The sequence below is a fragment of the Thalia democratica genome, chromosome 6 (assembly GCF_965202585.1).
Source record: "Thalia democratica chromosome 6, ktThaDemo2.hap1.1, whole genome shotgun sequence".
Taxonomy (NCBI): domain Eukaryota; kingdom Metazoa; phylum Chordata; class Thaliacea; order Salpida; family Salpidae; genus Thalia; species Thalia democratica.
Window position 1 is genome coordinate 18,318,955 of NC_139170.1, and position 18,984 is coordinate 18,337,938.

Below are 18,984 nucleotides of genomic sequence, written 5' to 3' on the forward strand. Positions count from 1 at the left end.
ATGATTCTACATCAATCAAAAAATTTTTTTGGGAAAATATAGACCTTAATGTAAAAATAGGTAAAACAGTTATAACAAACACAAACAGCTATAAATATTTGGGAATAATATAAACAAAAATTTAAAATGGTCAGAACACATATAAACTATAAAAACAAAGTTACAAAAAACATTGGGTGTATTATATAAAACAGACACTTCTTAAATGAAAAAGCGTTATATTTAATCTAAAATTCTTTGTTTATGAGCAATGTTAGATATGGCTTGTTGTGCTAGGGAATTTTTAAGTGTTTTCGATTGTGTTTTTCGATTAGTTTATTAATACTGCTCATGCAGCTAAATGAAATTTTACAATTATTTCTGTTTATTATTTTGCTTAACTTGTGGTCTTCTTTAAAATGTTTATCTATTAGTTGCAGAAAAGCTTTACCTATATTTTTTCTTATTGACTGACAGTAGGGTGGGTTGAAGTTAGTGATGTACCGGACCCACAATTTCGGGTCCGGCCGGACCCGGATCCGGACTTATTTTTCAAATTAGAATCCGGCCGGAACCGGACCCGGACTTATTTTTCAAATTAGAATCCGGCCGGAACCGGACCCGGACTTTTTTTTCAAATTAGAGTCCGGCCGGAACCGGATCCGGACTTTTTTTTCAAATTAGAATCCGGCCGGATCCGGATATCAGACAAAAATGGCAATATCCGGCCGGACCCGGATAGTGAGTCCGGTACATCACTAGAATAAACTAGCCTGAGTCAGAATGAGGTTTTTAAAAACTGAAAAAAAAGAACTTTAATCTAATATTAAGTAGAACAGCTAGCCACAAGGTTTACAAATTTAGGTGTTATTTACAATTGAAAATCTGAAATCAATTTCTTGAAAAAAATACACTAGAAAAATACAAAATATTGAAAACTGGATTAGCTCAAACTCATTCAAAATCTAAAAGAAAACTAGCCTGAGTTTTTATAAAAAACTAAACTAGTCTGAGGCAGTCCAAGATTTTCTAAAATTCCCAAAATATTCAAACTAGCAGGGTTGCCATTGTTTAAGTCAATAAAACTAGCTGGAGTGAGTATAAACAAGCCTGAGTCAGAATGAGGTTTTCAAAAACTGAAAAAATTACTTTAATTTTAATCTAATAATCAGTAGAACATCTAGCAAAGGTTGACAATTTGGTAGTAAAGTTGTGGACTGATTGTGGTACACTTAACTTATTAGTACTACCTATCATAATTAAATCCTAATCTAAGAAAATACTAAATTCTAACTGAGACTACTTTCTATAATCAGACACAAAAGTTTTGAGTGATGAATCTTTTATATGAAACACAACAAGAAATACTAGGATATACAAAATTATTAATTACTTTAGTAACACTTTAAAAACTGGAAGCTATTTAAATCTATATCAAAAGACTTATAACAAAAAACTAAAAATTAAATAAAACTTTTAGTAAACAAGAAACTCTAAAATTTTTAATAAACTATTAGACTATAAACCTGAATAAAATATTTAAAAAATTAAACACCTGTTGAAATATTCACTTTTAAAACAAAACACTACTTACAATAAGCATTCACAAAAACTTTCAAGATATTTTGTTGCTTCAAGCTACACACCAAACTAACTAACTGCTTACATATAAACTGCCTATCATCTTCTGATGTTTTGTTGCATCAGTATTTAGTTTGAAACATTTCGTCATATGATTCTCATTGGCTCGTACATTCACCGTATTAATTCTAAATATTCTCTGAGCTCAACTTTAAACAATAAATAATGCAAGTACTCATTCCAAAGTTTTCAATTTTACAACATATGTAAAGAGTTGCATTTCATAAAATGTTTATTTCATAGTTTAATTGTAAACAAATGTAAATTAGTCACGTGTGAAAAATGAGCCAATCACGGTAGGTGTTTAATTTTAACTGACGAAAATGACTCTTATTAATTTACACAGGGTTTGTTTTTGAAAAAATACTTTTCAGTATGCTCTTTTTTACTAACTAGATCCGGGTCCGGCCGGATTTCTGTTAGGATCCGGCCGGACCCGGATCCGGACTTTTTTTTCAAACTAGAATCCGGCCGGAACCGGACCCGGACTTTTTTTTCAAATAAGAATCCGGCCGGAACCGGATCCGGACTTTTTTTTCAAATTAGAATCCGGCCGGATCCGGATATCAGACAAAAATGGCAATATCCGGCCGGACCCGGATAGTGAGTCCGGTACATCACTAGTTGAAGTAGACTGTTTTTCTTGTTCGTGTTGGTTTCTTTTTGCTTTGGTTGTTTTGGTGGTTGGAGTAATTGAGTTTGGGTTTAAACTTTGAGTTGGTTAAAGCTTTCTGGTATCCGGTTATTGATTCATTGAAAATTTCTTCGGTTTTTGAGAGTCTATTGAGTCTTTTTTCGATCATTTTTGGTAGGTTCTTTTTAATAATGGACGGATGGTTAGAATACTTGTTAATATAATTGGTGCTTGAGTTTTCTTTTTGGTATGGTTTGAATGTATTATTAGCAGTATCTAGAGATATATCTAGGAAATTGCATTTAGTCACGCCTATATCAATCGTAATTTTAAAACAGAGATCATTAAAAGTTTTTATTGTGTTCTTTTTTAGTTTTTCTAGCTCTTGGTTACTTTTTCTGCTTATTATTGCGAGACCGTCATCTCTGTAGAGTCCGATATCTTTAAAGTTGTATAAGTGCCTAAATTTGCTTAAGGCATACAGGCCTACCAAGTCGCACAGTTCCGCGCCGAAGAACGAACCCATTGGTACATCAAATTGGCTGTTACTGTCTTTTTTACCCAGGTTCCATTATCATAAGTTACAATTGTTTTACATGTGTGTTCTATTAGCTTTATGTCTTCGTTTTTTACTTCTGTGAATTTTTTTGCGAATTTTATGGCTTCAGATAAATGTTAATGACTCATGCTAGGATAAAAATTAACAATGTCGAAGTTTACAAAGCATATATTTTGTTTATTTTTTTTTTTATATTGTCAATATTGTTAAACCATTCTAACACTTCATATGGGTTCTTCCATTAGGTTAGTTCCGATTTCCTTCTTATGTCATTAATAATTCTTTCTAGTATTACTTTGCTTAGCAGTCCAAGTTGGTTTTTTCCAGGGTTTAATGTTCTGCATTCTGTTTCAAACGTAAATTTGGGTTTGTGGTCTTTTATGGTGACAAACGCATCAGATAAACTGCAACTAATAGATAAACATTTTAAAGAAGACCACAAATTATACAAAATAATTAACAGAAATAATTGTAAAATTTCATATAGCTGCATGAGGAATATTAAGAAACTAATTCAAAAACATAATCGAAAATACTAAAAAACAAGAACGATGAACAAAACGAAACACTTTGCAACTGTCGAACAAAAAACAAATGTCTCCTTAAGAAAAAATGCTTAGTTGAAAATGTGGTATATAAAGAGACAATCAGATCGGAAAACAAAACAAAAAACTATTTGGGCTCAACGGGTGGAACTTTCAAAAAAAGATGGTACAACCCATTGGCGTCGCGTGGTATTTTTCTTAGATGGTGCAAAAAAAAAAAATCCGAGTTGCCGGTGATCGATTTGCCCCTACTTGAGTTGTCTTTGCTCGAGTTGCCTCTGCTCGACTTGCTTCTGCTCGAGGAGCCTCTGCTTGAGTTGCTTCTTCTCGAGTTGATTCTGCTCGAGTTGCCTCTGCTCGAGTTGCTTTTGCTCGAGTTGCTTCTTCTCGAGTTGCTTCTGCTCTGCTTAGCTTTGTTTAATTTTTTGTTTACAATATCTTGTGGAATGATACTTAAGCCTGTACTGTTTTAGAGAATTTTAAATTTAGCTTACTTACCGCAAGATATTGATTTAGCGGTAATTCTTGAAGAAATTTTGCTTATTAGTGTTCGTTCGCGGCAGTCAGCTAAGAGTTTGCGGCAGTGTAATGAGCAAAATGGTCGTTTTCTAAGTTGGAGTTTTATATAAGATTTTGTTCTAAAAAATAACGAAAACTTTATAGATACTTAATTTTTTCTTACAACATTTTAAGGTGGTGCAATTGCGGCAGTGCAACACCCCACGCGACGCTCCTGGTACAACCATATTAGTGACTTTAAAAACTATAAAGAGAACGGAACAGAAATATCGAAGTATATATGGAAGCTTAAAAATAAGAACATTGACTACAAAATAGATTGGGAAATTATCCACAATATTAGCAAAGCCAAAAACCAGCAAAACATTTGTAGTACTTGCATATTAGAAAAGGTCTCGATCGCTAAAGCAGACAGAAGGGATAACCTAAACAAACGGTACGAGCTCTTTTATTCCTGCCCGCACTTCCGAAAACTCCACATCAAAACTTAAGCTACCCGTAATACAGGTTTTATGCGTGCTTTCTAATTTTTGTAGCTACAATTTTCTTAAAGTTAAAAGTTTTTTTTTTTTAATTATTCAAGCAAAATTTCAAATTTTTGTAACTATCACAAGCACTAAATTCCTTAAACCTACAATATTCAAGTAACAATAAAATTTAGCTTGATTAAATTTCATCTTAACTTAAGCTCATTCATTTAAGCAATATTTACTTTGAAAATCAACTAGAAGAAAATAGAAAGCTACATACAGATTTTTTTTTTTATTATTATTATTTGTGTTGTTCTTTGATTTTCAAACTTAACTAAAATTTAAACTTTTCCACAAATTCAAACTCCGAATTATAATTTAACTTGTTTTATTTTTAGGTAAGAATTTGTTTTAACTATAAGTTTTTATATAAAGAATTTGAGCGGGATTTAAAGTTTTCATAACGATTAAAAGCACAAGATTGTTTAAGTTTTTAATAATTACGTCACAATTAAAATAAGCTACACTAAATTCAACTCAATTTTAAGCTCACTTTATTAATAACACTTTTGCTTAAACAATGTAAGCTCTGTAAATTAACTAGAAGAAAAAAAAAAGTTACATAAAGCTTTTATTATTATCATTATTGTTGTTATATTGATTTTAAAATTTAATAAAAATTTAAAATTCACCTAAATCTCAGTCTTAACATTAAAATTTGATTTATTTAGTTTCTTAAGTAAAAATTTTGAGTAAAAATTTGGTTTTATTTTAATCTAATTGTTTAAATGCTATTTTCCATGACTGTCACATATAGTTTTTATATTTATTTAAGCACTGACGAGGTCTTTGACCGAAATTAGTTTGTAAAATAAATTTTTGAAAGAATAAATTCATTACTTCTCCTCAAGTAGTTGAGATCTCTCTATTTGTTTTCTTAAAACCAAAACATATAATAAATATTACAAATGAAAACTTATAATTTCAAAAAAAAAGTTTTTATGATTTTGAAATGTTAAAAAACATATTTTTAACAAAGCGTGTTATGCACTGCACAATTTTGTTTCATGTTTTGAATAGGACCAAAAGTAATACTAAGTAGTTTTAAACAAGGTGTGTCCCCCAAACTAATATGTAGTAGAATTGCAAAAGTATTTTACTTCCAAGATGAGTGAGATGTTTTTTCAAAGATGCTATTTATAAAGTTCCTAATATAAAGATTTAAATTACTTATAGAAAATATTCTTAATGTTTAACTTAAATTTTTTTTTTATCAAGTTATAAAACAGTTGTTACTCTATACTCTTAATACTTTTATTTTACAATATGAATCTAAAATTTTATTCTAAACTTTAATTTTTAGTTAGAATGCAGCTGAAAATTAATTAAACTTAATTACTTATATAGTATTTTTTGGTGTCTGACATGAAAAGAAATATCCAGTTAAAAAAGAACCCTAGAAAAAATGCTGGACTTTTTTCAATAGTAACTTTTTGGTTTGTTAATAAAATTACACTGATTTTTAATATTTTAGTTTCTATTATAAGCTCATATTCCAACACTAAGAAGTGTGAATAGTTTTTTGTTCATATATAATATTTTAATTATTTTATTTTTTATTTTTTATAAATTCTATTAGGTACAGGTAGTAACTAAACAGGTAATAATTACTTACAAATTAGAATTTTTATAATTTGTAGAATCAATATAAATTGTCAACTAATTTTAATGGATAAATTTTAGACTTAGATATATTTCAAAAGGAATTTTAAATGATTTTTATAATAAACTTTTTAAAATTTAATTATTATATTTAAGAAGATTTTGTGCAAGTTAGTTTGATTTATCATGTTGTTTATACTTAAGTTGGTAATAAAATTTACATCAAGTTTCTACAGTATTTTGTACTTACCTTTAGTTAAGTTTTCCAAAAATTGAATTATGGTGTGAGTTTGTAGTATTTGATAAATACTGAATAAGCTCAACTGAACCAGTTTTATTTTGTAACAAAAGATATATTTATAAAAAGGAAATATACTTAAAATAAAATTAAAATTATAGGCTGTTCAAATGTATATAAAACAAATAAAAACATTAAAGTTAGTAGTTTATCTAAAAAACGCTTATTTTGAAAGCTTAGTTAACTTGTTTAAATAAAAAGTCAAAATTTATTGTATTAAGTATTAATTTTTTTTGATTCATTGAAAAAAAAATATATAAGTTTTTGTATTGCATTAAAAATCTCATGACCTACATTTATTTTTTTTTATAGTTGAAATTGAAAAGAGTAAAGTAATTTTAAGTATAAACTGACAGATTACTTTTAAAGCATTTATTTTAAATAAGGTGTTTTTAAATAATGTTTTAAAAAAAATAAATTTGTGTGGAAAGTTATAGTTATTGTATTTTCAGGTGGTTAAACCAATTTTTCAAAAAGAATGATAAAGCTTTCTTAGAAAATCAAGATTTGTATGAAGTTTTAGAAAAAGACTCCTCAAATGAAGTTTGTGGTAGATTAGAAAGGTTTTACTTTTTATGAATATATTTAGTGTAATAGTTATATACTTCAACTATTTTTTCTATTCCTTTTTCTAAGCTTTAAAAAACTTTTTTATTTTTAGAATTATAATTAAACTAGTTCTATTAAACTGTTTTTGTTTTTAACTTTTGTTTAGTAAACTATTTTTTAATGTTGGTTGATGTTATCTTTCCAAACTTTTGTAAAATTACACTTATAAAAAGTAGATTTTTATTCAACCACAAGAAAAATAAACAACAAAGGTTTTTATATCCTTTGTAAACCTGTTTGAAATTCTAAATTTACAAATGTTTAAGTTTTTTTAATTAATGTATTATACTAGTCATTATATTTATATGTTTGCTTTATAAAGTAGAGACTTATACTAAAACAAGTAATGACAAAAACAGCTTTTTAAAGTTGTTTAACATTTAGTAAAAAGCAACAATGTTCTTTTAAGAGCCAAAATGTTCTAAATATATACATTAAAATCATATTTAAAATAAAAATAGTAGTTCTGTTTGCCTGAGAATCCTAAATTTATTAAATAATTTGCAGAGAATGGAGTAAAGAAGTTATTGAAAGCAAAAAATGCAACAAAAACCCAAGTCTTCTTAAAGCTGTTCGTAGAACATTTTTTTCTCAATGGCTTCTGTTGGGATTTTTAACTCTGTTCGAAGTAAATCAGCTTTAATACTTTTTTCTAGCTTAACTTTATAATTCAATTCATTTATAACATTTATTACTGTTAAAGGATCAACACACTATCCTTTAATAACTTTTGATATCATATTTCTTTAAGAAATTTTACTTAAAAAAATCTTAAAACCATCTAATTAATAGTTTTGATAGATATTACTTTTTTTTGAATAAACGTTGAAAGTACTTTTTGAAATTGAATTTAAAGTTAAACATATTATTTTTAGAACTGTTGGACTAAATAGATATATAAGCTGTAGAATTATATTTATTGTTGTATTTATTTTGTTATATATCTTTTCAATAGTCAATTGTTTTTGTAATTGTAAAATAAAGTAAGAAAAATACTTATATGTTTTAATAAGATGTAACGTTAAAAGGCGTTAAATCCTGGAGATCCTGATAAGCTAAGCTTATCGGAATATATGCCACAGATGTTTTTGTGTCAAAACTTTATTCCGACTAACAGCGTTTCACTGCTCTCAAAAAAATTTTAAGAACAGATCTACGGAGTCTATAAAATATTAACACGCATTAGAAAAAAGCATGAATAATTATGTATAATGTTTTTGTGAGCATGTATAATTATACTTATAAAGCGGTTAGTCGGAATAAAGTTTTGACACAAAAACATCTGTGGTATATGCTTTAATATATATATAAACAGTTTTTATATTTTCGAAACTTACAAAAAACTTCTACTACATTTTTTTTTCAAGTTGAACCTTTTCTAAGTAAATTTTATATAATTTTTATGAGCCACCCAATAAAGTAATTAAAAGTAATGAAATATAAAAAATTAGACTTTTTTTTGTTACTCTGCTGCCTTTTGTTTAAAATATAATTAAGCTAATGCGTATATTTAAAGTTGAAAAAATTTGAATGTATTATTATGAAAAGATTGTTTACTATAATAACTTTTTTTAAATAGCATTAAACATAAAGTTTTGTTACTTCTTAAGCAAAAATATAACCTAAAAACTAGTGATATTTTTTGAATTTCATGACTATATCTAATACCTAGTTTACCTATCTACTAGCTTGTAAAATTTTTTTTTTTTAAACACTTTAATACATGTCAAAGTTTGTGTGCATAGTTCACTAGTTTCTATGCAGGGCACATCTTCACACTGTGTTAAAAGTAAAATTATTTTATGTTTTAAATATTTAAACATTTATTTAGAATTTTTATCAAACATTAACTATTTTCAACTTTATGCTCAAGGAGTCAATGCGATTGTTTTCACCTTATTGTATGCGTGGTCTTTTGTTATACTTTGAAGGAAATAAAACTGTTGAGGAGGCTTATTTATATGCAGCATTTATTGTGTGTATTCCAGTTTCAAATTTGTTTACCCGTCACAACCTACACTATCTTCTCATGACACTAGGAATGCATCTCAGAGTCTCTGTCACTGCTCTTATGTACAAAAAGGTTTTTTTCTTGACTGGTACTCCAAAGATTAAATTAACTTTAATGAAAAAAAAAAGTATCATGAAACTCATAAAAAAGAATTTGGTTTTATCTTTAATTCTTCTTATCTACTCAGTTAAGTATTAAAATCTTACAGACTCTGAAGCTAAGTCAGAAAACTTTAGGAAGTACTTCAACTGGAAAAGTAGTAAATTTAGCCTCATCTGATGTGTTACGCTTTGACTTGGTTTGTATTTGATTAAACATTTTACATATAGAAATAAAATTTATATACTTTTATTTAAATATGAAAAAAAAATATTTAGAACTATAAAGTTCTAATATTTTTATGGATGATTACTTTAAAAAAATCATAATTTTTGTTAAACCTCTTTTGACAGATTAAATTTAAATTACACATATTTAAGTAATAATGATTACTTATAGCAGATATATAATAAAAGTTTGTAATTATAAGTAAATGGTTAAGGATCAAAAGTAATATATTTTTGCTAATGAGACTAAGGGTTAAAGTTTTGAGTTATAAATTGTATGTTTAAAATTAAGTTTTTAGTTTAAAGTTTACAAACTATGATATTTTAAATAGGAATTTATGAATAAGGTTAAAAAATAAGGGTTTTATTTAAAAATTAGAAATAAAAGTAGTGGTATGAATTTACTTAATAGTGGTGAGGGGTTAAAGTTAAGTTATTTGTTCTAAAAAATGTTCTTTTTATAATCTGATATCTACTCAATTTCAACAAAGTTTTAACTTTTACAGACATTTTGTTCTCCTAGTAGTTAATTTTACGCTAAATTTTTTTTTAAGTGCCACAAGTTTCAAACATTTTAACTTATGTAATAATAAATCTTACTCTTCCAACAACCCAAGACTTTTTACACTCTTATTTTGAAGTATTACATTTTTAGTTAATTACTAAATTAAAATCAAAATCAGGTTACCATATTTTTGCATTACATTTGGTTAGCTCCACTCCAAACCCTTGTAGTTGTATATTTTGCCTGGCAGTACATCGAAATATCTGCTCTACTTGGTCTTCTAGTAATATTCTTCACTACATTTACAATCGCTGTTGCAAGTAAAAAGATGGGGATAGTAAGGTTAGTTATTGAACTGAGTTTTAGTTAATATTTTTTAAGGAACTATATTTCCTTTTTTTACTTATGTATGTCTTACTAATGTCTAATTTACTTATGTACTTAAAACTTCTGTACCTTGGTAATATTTCAGAAAAGTTTTTAAAGAAAATTTTTGAGGAATTAAACCAGGTTTTTGGCTCTGTTCGTTTAAATCAGTTTTGTATGATGATGGACGACTAACAGGAATTTACAAAGAAGTTTTCCCACCCATGAAGAAGGTAACATTATTTGTAAATTTAGTTGACAGTTTAGTAGTGACTATGTCAGAAAAACATCTCAAAGGTTTTACTTAAGAATCAATCAGCATGTTCCAAAAATCTAAAAAAATCCTGCAAAAATATACTTTGGCAACATTTGTAGGACAATCATGAGTGTGTGAGAAATTATAAAGAAGAGAGCTTTTCAGTCTCAATGAGAGCGGAAAACTCTTTTCAACTACATACTTTGGAAGCCTTATGCATTTAATCTTAAAAGCTTAGTTTATGTAAGCAGAAAAAGTTTGTATATCAGACTAGACATCTTAAATCTTTATATTAAATATTTTTTTAGTAATTTGTTCCTTAGATATTTTCCAAAAGTGTAGTTTTGTTTTTATTGTTAGTTTTCATCGCTGGTCTATTTTAAATTGATTTTATTCTAAAAAATATTATTAGTACAGCAAAGTTATTTAGTATTAGCATCTAGTTAATTTTTTAAGTCTACACTTGACTATTGCGTCATTTTATAATTTTTAAACTTTAACGTTCTGAATGCAATATAGTTTTTGTTTTCAAATTTAATTCAGTTTAATACAGTAAGATCCAATATTTTATAACTATTACTTGAAAGTACTCAGATAAATTATAAAAATATATAAAATGTTATTTGTTTTCTTTTTTGAATAACTTATGTATGTGTAAAGCAACGAGATTCATTAAAATATATACTTTTTTTGCTTTTTAAAACCTATCAAATTATTTTTGTATACACACCTAGTATATAAGATATCAACTTACTAGTACTAAATGATAAGGTTAAATATACTATATTTAAATAGGGCAAGAGTAGCATTAATAACTGATAAAAGAATAAGAATGATGAATGAAGTCATATCTTCGATGAGAGTTATCAAAATGTACACTTGGGAAAATTCTTTTCATCATGTTGTTTCCAAACTCAGAATGTAAGTTTTATACAAGTTAATATTTTTATGTGTATATTTATTTTCTGTGTTTATTTTAATTAGTTCATTAAAAAAAGGAATGTGACATAACTACGTTTGAACTTGACTAATTATTTCTCATGATATTTCATATTAAAACATTAGCACCATAATTTTTTGCTATACAAATGTATTTGAAATGTATATGACTTTAAGTTTTATACTTAAAACCTTTTTAAATTAAAATTTATTTGATATTTTCAACATTTATTTTCATACTTTAATTATAGATTGTAATAGTATTATAAACTATATTCAGGGACGAAGCTTTGGAGTTATTGAAGGCAGCATCGTTAAGGGCTTACACAATTTCAATGATTTTTGTTACTCCAAAACTAATTTCACTGGTCGTATTTTGCTCTTATGTAGCAATGGGTGGACAACTAAGTGCCTCTTTGGTTTATTTAATTTCTAAGCTAAAACTTAAAAACCATAAACTTCTATCATTGACTCAATTAAGACAATGTTGTTGTATTTTAACTTTAAGAAAATTAATTGTTTAACTAAATACTAGTAGTATTTGCCAGCTCAGCGTATACAGGTTTTGTTCTTTGATTACTTGTTGTGTTTAGTTTTTTGATTCTTAAAAGCTGAATTATACAAAATACGGTTGACTTATTTATATACTTATTTTACTTAGCTTTAATGAAAATACTTCTACTAAATACATAAAACTAAATAAATTAATGTTTCTGTTTTTAAAGTTAGTTACTTAGTAGTTTTTTTTTTAATGGTATCATTGTAGTTTGATAGTGTTTATTTACTGAATAGTGTGTTAACACTTTTAAATACTACAAAGTATTACTAAGTATTTATAACTATCAATTTAAATGTGTTGAAAAATAATAGGTCAAGGCAAATACAACTATTGAAGAACTTTTTATTACTTTTTCTTTGAAAATTAATATACAATATACATTGTTGTGCTCAATTGCTTTTTTTTAGTTTTTAAGCTTAATACGTCGTTTTTTAACTTTCACTGACTAATTTTATACTTGGTTTCCTTTTTATACTATAAATCCTTTTATAACAATAAATATCTTATAATTATTTTTAATTAGGTTTTTACTGTGCTTGGTTTGTTTGATGTTATTAGGCCAACACTGGGTGTATATTTTGTACAAGGACTTGCCCGATGTGTTGAAACAAAAATTAGCATCCAAAGAATACAAGTTGGCTGTTTTTATACTATAACATTTGAAAAGCATTATATTTTTATAAAAGTTAAAATATTTAAATATAACCATACAACTTTCTGTAAAAAACACAATAAAAGCTTTTGAAAACAAAATTTTATTTAAAAAAAATTTTATGCTTACTTATCATTTTTGCTTTTGAAATTATATACATCTTATTATTATTGTTATTGTTTTTTTAACTTGAGTTATTTTATAGTGCAATTAAATAAGCTTTTATATAGTACAGTAGTTTTTATAAGTAAAGTATATTTCAAGGATTACTTACTTCTTGAAGAAAAACATGAAGTGGATGATGACAAGTCCAGTTATAAAAATCAAAATAGAGACTCTGTTATCAGTTTTGACAGTGTCTATTGTAAATGGAATGACAGTGATGAAGTAAGTTTATACTGCTGTACTTTTTTTATTTAATATTTATGTATTTTTTTTTACTTTTTTGTTTACAAACTTTAAATTCATACAACTATATTGTTCTTAAACTTGTATTAAAAAGTTCATAAATATTTCATTGCAACAGAAAGTCCCAGCTGTACTAAAAAATATTTCTTTTCAAGTTGAAAACAAAGAACTAATTGGTGTTGTTGGTCCTACTGGATCCGGTAAAGTAAATTTTAGTTCATACAAGAAGTGTAAAGTTTTAATATAGTTATTTAAAATAAATCCAAAGTTTGTCTTAAAAGTCAGGTTTAACTTTTTTTGTAAACTTGTATTAACTAAAGCAAAAAAAAAATTCCATTCTTTTTAGATTTATAACTTCACATAAAATTTTTTAAATAACCTAGCGATAGAAATTTATTTATTTAAAACTTACTTATAATTTGTATGTTTAAAAGCACATTTTTGATATTGTAATAACTGTTTTTTATACTTAATTTAGAATTTTTTTTTGTGTTTTATTAATCTTTTTATGAACTAAGGTTTTTAATGTTCATATTTTCATAATTAACCTAAAGTAAATAAAGCATTTACAAAATATACTTTAAACTTAGTATCATCAAGTTATATATGCTTACTGAGAATTTTTTCTAACATCTAATAATTTTTTTACTATAATACATTGATATTTTTTTGGAAGTGTTAGAAAAAAATAGAACAATAATGATAAAAGTAGTTTTAGAAATAAACTATTTTTTCTATATGCACATCTAATGCCTTTCCTTTCATATTTTTATCAATACTCAAGCAAATAGTTTACTTAAATTTGTGCTGATAAGAGATTGTCTGGTAATTTACTGCTTACATAAAGAACATAATAACTGTAGCAATTAGTATACAAAATAACATTTGAAAGTATCGAATAGTTTTTGGTTCAGCAAGTTTTACCCTAGCTCAAATCCATATGTATTAGTGTAACTTATTTTTTGCAATTTTAGTCTTTGTTGTGATTTACATTCATTGTTAAATTGTATACACATTGTTTTGAAAATTGTAGAACCATTTATAATAAATTTATTTTGATTTAATCAAGTTCCAAAATAATAAAACTCATTTTGAATTTTACTATAATATTAAAGTTTGACTTTAAAGAAACTATAAATATAAGCTTCAAATAAATTATATGTATGCTTTTTACAAATACCAAATAAAACTACAGTCTTCACTACTGATGGCAATGCTAAGAGAACTTTGCGTAACAAATGGAAATGTTTCTTCAACTGGTCAAATAAGTTATTGTAGTCAAGTGCCTTGGTTGTTCTACGGAACACTGAGAGATAACATTTTGTTCGGTGAAGACTTTGTTGAAGACAAGTACAAAAAAGTTGTAGCTGCCTGCAGTTTACTACCAGTTAGTCAATTTCTTTTAAAAAATACTATACTTTTAATTATTTTCATTTAAACAGAGTCTTATTTTTAAAATGCAAACTTATAAAAACATTAACGTTTTAAACTTACAATAGTAAAAAAAAAATTTTGAAAAAATAAGCTTTTTTATTCTTTTTTTTCTATGCTTAAATGTGTCTTTAATGTAAAAATTATTTATGTTATGAATCTTTATATAAAATTTCGAAACAATCACTTATAAAACTCTTTATAAAATATTGAAGTACCCTATAAGATTGCTTAAAACCTGCAAAAAAGTTTTTTATTTCAGATAGTGCTTTCATTTTAACTCGTTAGCTTATATACAAGCTAAGCAAATTTTTATTATTTATAATTAAATTGCGTTTGAGTTGGTACCAAGAACATTTGTAGCTGGATACTTAATAAACATTGCTCATTTGATATTTATTTTTTTAAACATTAAGTACTAAATTTATTAATAAAAACAAAACGTATGTAATTTTTTTTCTGTATATTACTAGATAGTGTCATGCCGTTTTTATTTTTTCATACCAAGTAAAAAAAATTATAACATTTTTACTAAATTAATAAAAAGCATAACTTAATTTTACTAAAATTAAACAGTAAAACTAATCGATCAGTATTATAGTTTATGGAAGTAGAAAAATAATAAATATATATCAAATTTTCATGATATACCGGATCTTTCCACTTTATAAAACAATAAGTTTAACGTGAAAATAACTTAAGCAACGAGTTTTCAGCAATAAACTTTGATGATGTTGTCATTTCTTTAGTTTTTGATTTTGCTACTTTACTGAATTTTTTAAGTTTTTTTTTTCTGGCTTCAAATTTAGCTATGTGAGTGATACTACCAAGAGGTGGTCCAAAATTGATTCATCGTTTTAGTTAAGTGAATTCTGATTTAAACTAAAATTCAAAAATAAAAATGGTATCAGAGATGTAGATGCATACATGTAAAAGTTAGAGAGTTAGATCACTTTTTTATAGTTTCAAAATCTGTTTTCTAAGTTTAGTGCTTTTTTACTTAACATCAAACGAATTTTAAAGTCAAACTTAATAATTTGAACTGTTGAAGTTCACAATTTTCAATGACGCATTTCTATTTAAGATTTATTGTTGTTTTGTTAAATACAAAAATGGTTTCTAGTTTGTTAAAAAAGCACGTAAGCCTATTAAAATCAGGTTAAAATTAAGTTTTATGATAGCATAAGTTTAATCAATAATTTTCGATTTTCTTACACCTTTAGTGAAATACGTAAGTTTTATGAATAATATTATATTAAAGTCAATTAAGTATATGTGTTTATTTATGATCTAAAACAGTTTTATACTTTTAAAACAGTTTAATCCGGTGATTTTATAACACATCAACTTAATTGGTTAGTTATGTGGTATTGCTAATAATCAAAGTCGTTAGATATGTATGCGTAGTTTAATTTTGAATTTTTGAAGATCCATGAAAAATTTGTCCTAGTTACGTCCATTGTAGAAAGTATAAAAACTATAGTTTATTTTTAGTTAAGTGGACTGTTTATAATTGGTCTTAAATTTGTTAAAGTTTTTTTTTTATCAAATTTGTAAATGTTTGATGTTTAAAACAAACACACAAATTACTTTTATTTTCTGGGTTTTTTGTTGTTTTTTTTTTTTTTAAACTTTTACGGTTTACAAATCATAGCAAAATATTGAACTGTACAGAAACTTAACTTTAAATAAAAGATTCTTAAGTTTATTTAAACAAATACAATAAATTTTCAATATAAAGGATTTTCAAATTCTAAGCGATGGAGATTTGACAATGATTGGTGAGAAGGGAATCTCCCTAAGTGGGGGTCAGAAAGCGCGGGTTAATTTGGCGAGATGCGCTTACAGAAGTAGTTGTGACGTGTACTTGCTCGATGACCCACTATCCGCACTCGACGCTAAAGTTGCTAGGAAAGTTTTCGATGAATGCATCTGCACTTTCCTCAAAGATAAAGTTTGATTGTTGTAATTTTAAAAAATGTGTAAAAGGACAAAACTGAATGTTCTAGATTATTTTAATTTTTTCAATTGAAATCATCGATTCTAAATTTTAAACATTCATTTAAGTTCATTTTGAGCTAGAGTTTTTACTCACTGACTTAAGTTTAAGAAGCTATAAAAATAAGTATGTATTATGATACATGACCTTAAAACTCAAGTAATTTAAATCATAACCTTAGATCAGTATTTAGATTTAAGATCTTGGTTAAAGCGAGTAAGTTAGATTCTACTAAAAAAGATATTTTATGAAACTCTGAATCATAATAATAAAGCTTTTTTATGACATTTTACTTTTTATTATCGTCCGTAACTTACTTATGCAATATTTATGCACCAGACAAGAATAGTCGTCACACATCAAGTTAGCTTCTTAAACAATGCTGATAAAATTGCTGTCTTAAAGGAGGTGATTGTTTTTTGATTTTAATTTAAATTTTAGTAGCATAAAAATTTTCAATTTTTTCTTTAACAAATAGTTAAAGCAGAACAAAAATATTATATGTTTCTACACAGTTTAAGTTTTTATTTTCATAGTTTGAAGTTGTTCGTTAAAATTAAAAAAAAGTTTCTCAGCTATATTGTAGTTTGAGAGCTTACCACTCAATTAATTCAAATTATTGTATTTAAATTACTTAAAGTATGAATATTGTTTTTGTTATATATGGGAACGTATATTCTTTTAGGGTAATCTTTTAGAATACTGCAAGTATGATGAATTAAAAAGTAAAAAAGATTTAAATGAACTAGTTAGTTCAATTCAGCAAGAAAAGTTAAAAACAAAATGCGAAAATAAAAGTGATAGCACATCTGATATTACGCCTAAGACTGATGAACTTAAAGAAAATAACATTAGACAAAAATCAGAAAGTTTTTGTAAGTTTAGCATTTATCAAAAAAAAACATTACAATTTTAACAGACTTTCTTCAATTTTAGTTATTTTATTTGTTCTAAAATCAGAATAACCCCTTCATTTTATTTTTCTTTTATTTATCTTATTTTTTTAATTTCTAAAAATTTTTTTAAAACAAATATTAGTTGAATGAAATTTTAACTTGTTTATACTTTTTCTAATGTTTTTTTCTGTGCAAGTTTAAATCATTTCTTTACAGACTTTTTGATTTTTTTTAGATACTTATCTTACGATGTTGTTATAATATAGGATATTTTAGGTAATTTTTTATACAGATACAAAATTTGTCAAAATAATTAGTAAGGCCATAGGGGGGTGAGCCATGTTTTTTACAAGTTGATCTTATTTTATAGAGTTTTTAATAAGCTTCAAGTTGCTTCTTACTGTTTTAAAAAATTCGAATTATTTTTTTAGATTTGACCACTCAAAGTCGGGCCGCATAATAGGTTCCTTATGGGAATGGAAAACTAAAACAGTAAAAAAAAGACTATTTTTTTTTAAATCTATCTCCTCCTACATTTTTCAAACAATCTTCTTAAAACTTTTACAGTCTAATCTTTATACAAAAACAAAAAAAACTTTACTTTGGACTTTTAAAAATTCAAAAAAAAAATACCTTTTTTTTTTTAAACACTTTTTTTTACTTTTTATCTTAATTTTTTTTTATTGAAATTAAAAGCTAACGTTTTTTTCTTATAGTATAAGGAACATTTCCTAAAAATTTGAAGAAGATTGCTTAAAAAATTAAGGAAAAAATAAATTTTCAGTGAATTTTAAAACTCCGAGAAAATTGACCCCGAAAAATTTGCGGTCCATACGTTTGTAGGGGAAACTTTTTATAAAATATAAAATATCTCATAAGTTAAATGATATTTTTGAATTCTACAAAAACTGGCTTGTAGTTTGTACTTAAGGCTTTCATATGCAAGCCAAAGTTAACTTAAAATAGTGTTGGACCGCCCTATGGCCTTATGTATTATTGAAATTAACTCTAAAAAAGATTTTTTTAAGTCTTATAACAAAAATGAATCATTATAATCAAACAAAATACTAGTTACTAACAATAATTTTAAATAAGGCGAAGTATAGACTAATAATAAACATATAAACTGTACTTGAATTTAAAACAAGCACTTATAGATATAATGTTTTAAGTGAGCAAATAAACAGGACAATCAAATACTTTTGTCTACATGGTTTTCTTAACAAATACGAATCGCTCCTAACAACTAAAACATGAAAAAACGCTAGATATCTGAAGACAGAGTAAAAAACATGTATCAAAATTGGAATAAATTAGTTGATTTGATTAAGAAAAGATATAATCAACCCAATTATAAGTGATGCAAAACACCCATCCTTATTATAACTCTAAATTAATGACTTAAAATGTCCGAAAAGTTTAGATAAGATTTGATATAATAATAAAATTTGCAATGTCTCTGATTTAGTAAAGCTCGAAGCAGCTTGTCTTGTACATGTAGACAAAAAGGGTTTTATAATACTTTTTCTTTATTTACTTTAGGTTTTATACTTATATTTTTCTGTTTTTCGTATAAGTCTTGTTTTTGTGTTTATTTGGGCTATAAATCTTATCTTTCAAGACTTTTATGAATTAAAATAATTTGTTTGTGATTAATAAATTTACTTAACTTTCCCTCGAAGCAGCTTGTCTTTTACATGTAGACAAAAAGGGTTTTATA

The 18,984-nt window shown here is 25.9% G+C and overlaps 1 protein-coding gene across 1 annotated transcript in view; it reads left to right on the forward strand.

Moving 5' to 3' along the window:
* The first annotated feature begins 5,708 nt into the window (after window positions 1-5,708).
* Window positions 5,709-18,984, forward strand: part of LOC145838432 (ATP-binding cassette sub-family C member 4-like) — a 28,826-nt gene continuing 15,550 nt past the window's right edge. Inside the window, exons 1-15 of the mRNA XM_082946022.1 lie at window positions 5,709-5,843; window positions 6,760-6,870; window positions 7,424-7,544; window positions 8,790-8,999; window positions 9,136-9,225; window positions 9,937-10,100; window positions 11,176-11,301; window positions 11,600-11,738; window positions 12,402-12,512; window positions 12,795-12,917; window positions 13,057-13,143; window positions 14,134-14,325; window positions 16,111-16,323; window positions 16,708-16,776; window positions 17,054-17,243. Of these exons, the coding sequence (XP_082802148.1) occupies window positions 5,773-5,843; window positions 6,760-6,870; window positions 7,424-7,544; window positions 8,790-8,999; window positions 9,136-9,225; window positions 9,937-10,100; window positions 11,176-11,301; window positions 11,600-11,738; window positions 12,402-12,512; window positions 12,795-12,917; window positions 13,057-13,143; window positions 14,134-14,325; window positions 16,111-16,323; window positions 16,708-16,776; window positions 17,054-17,243 (2,017 nt within the window). The 5' untranslated portion in view covers window positions 5,709-5,772. The remainder of the gene's footprint in view (window positions 5,844-6,759; window positions 6,871-7,423; window positions 7,545-8,789; window positions 9,000-9,135; window positions 9,226-9,936; window positions 10,101-11,175; window positions 11,302-11,599; window positions 11,739-12,401; window positions 12,513-12,794; window positions 12,918-13,056; window positions 13,144-14,133; window positions 14,326-16,110; window positions 16,324-16,707; window positions 16,777-17,053; window positions 17,244-18,984) is intronic.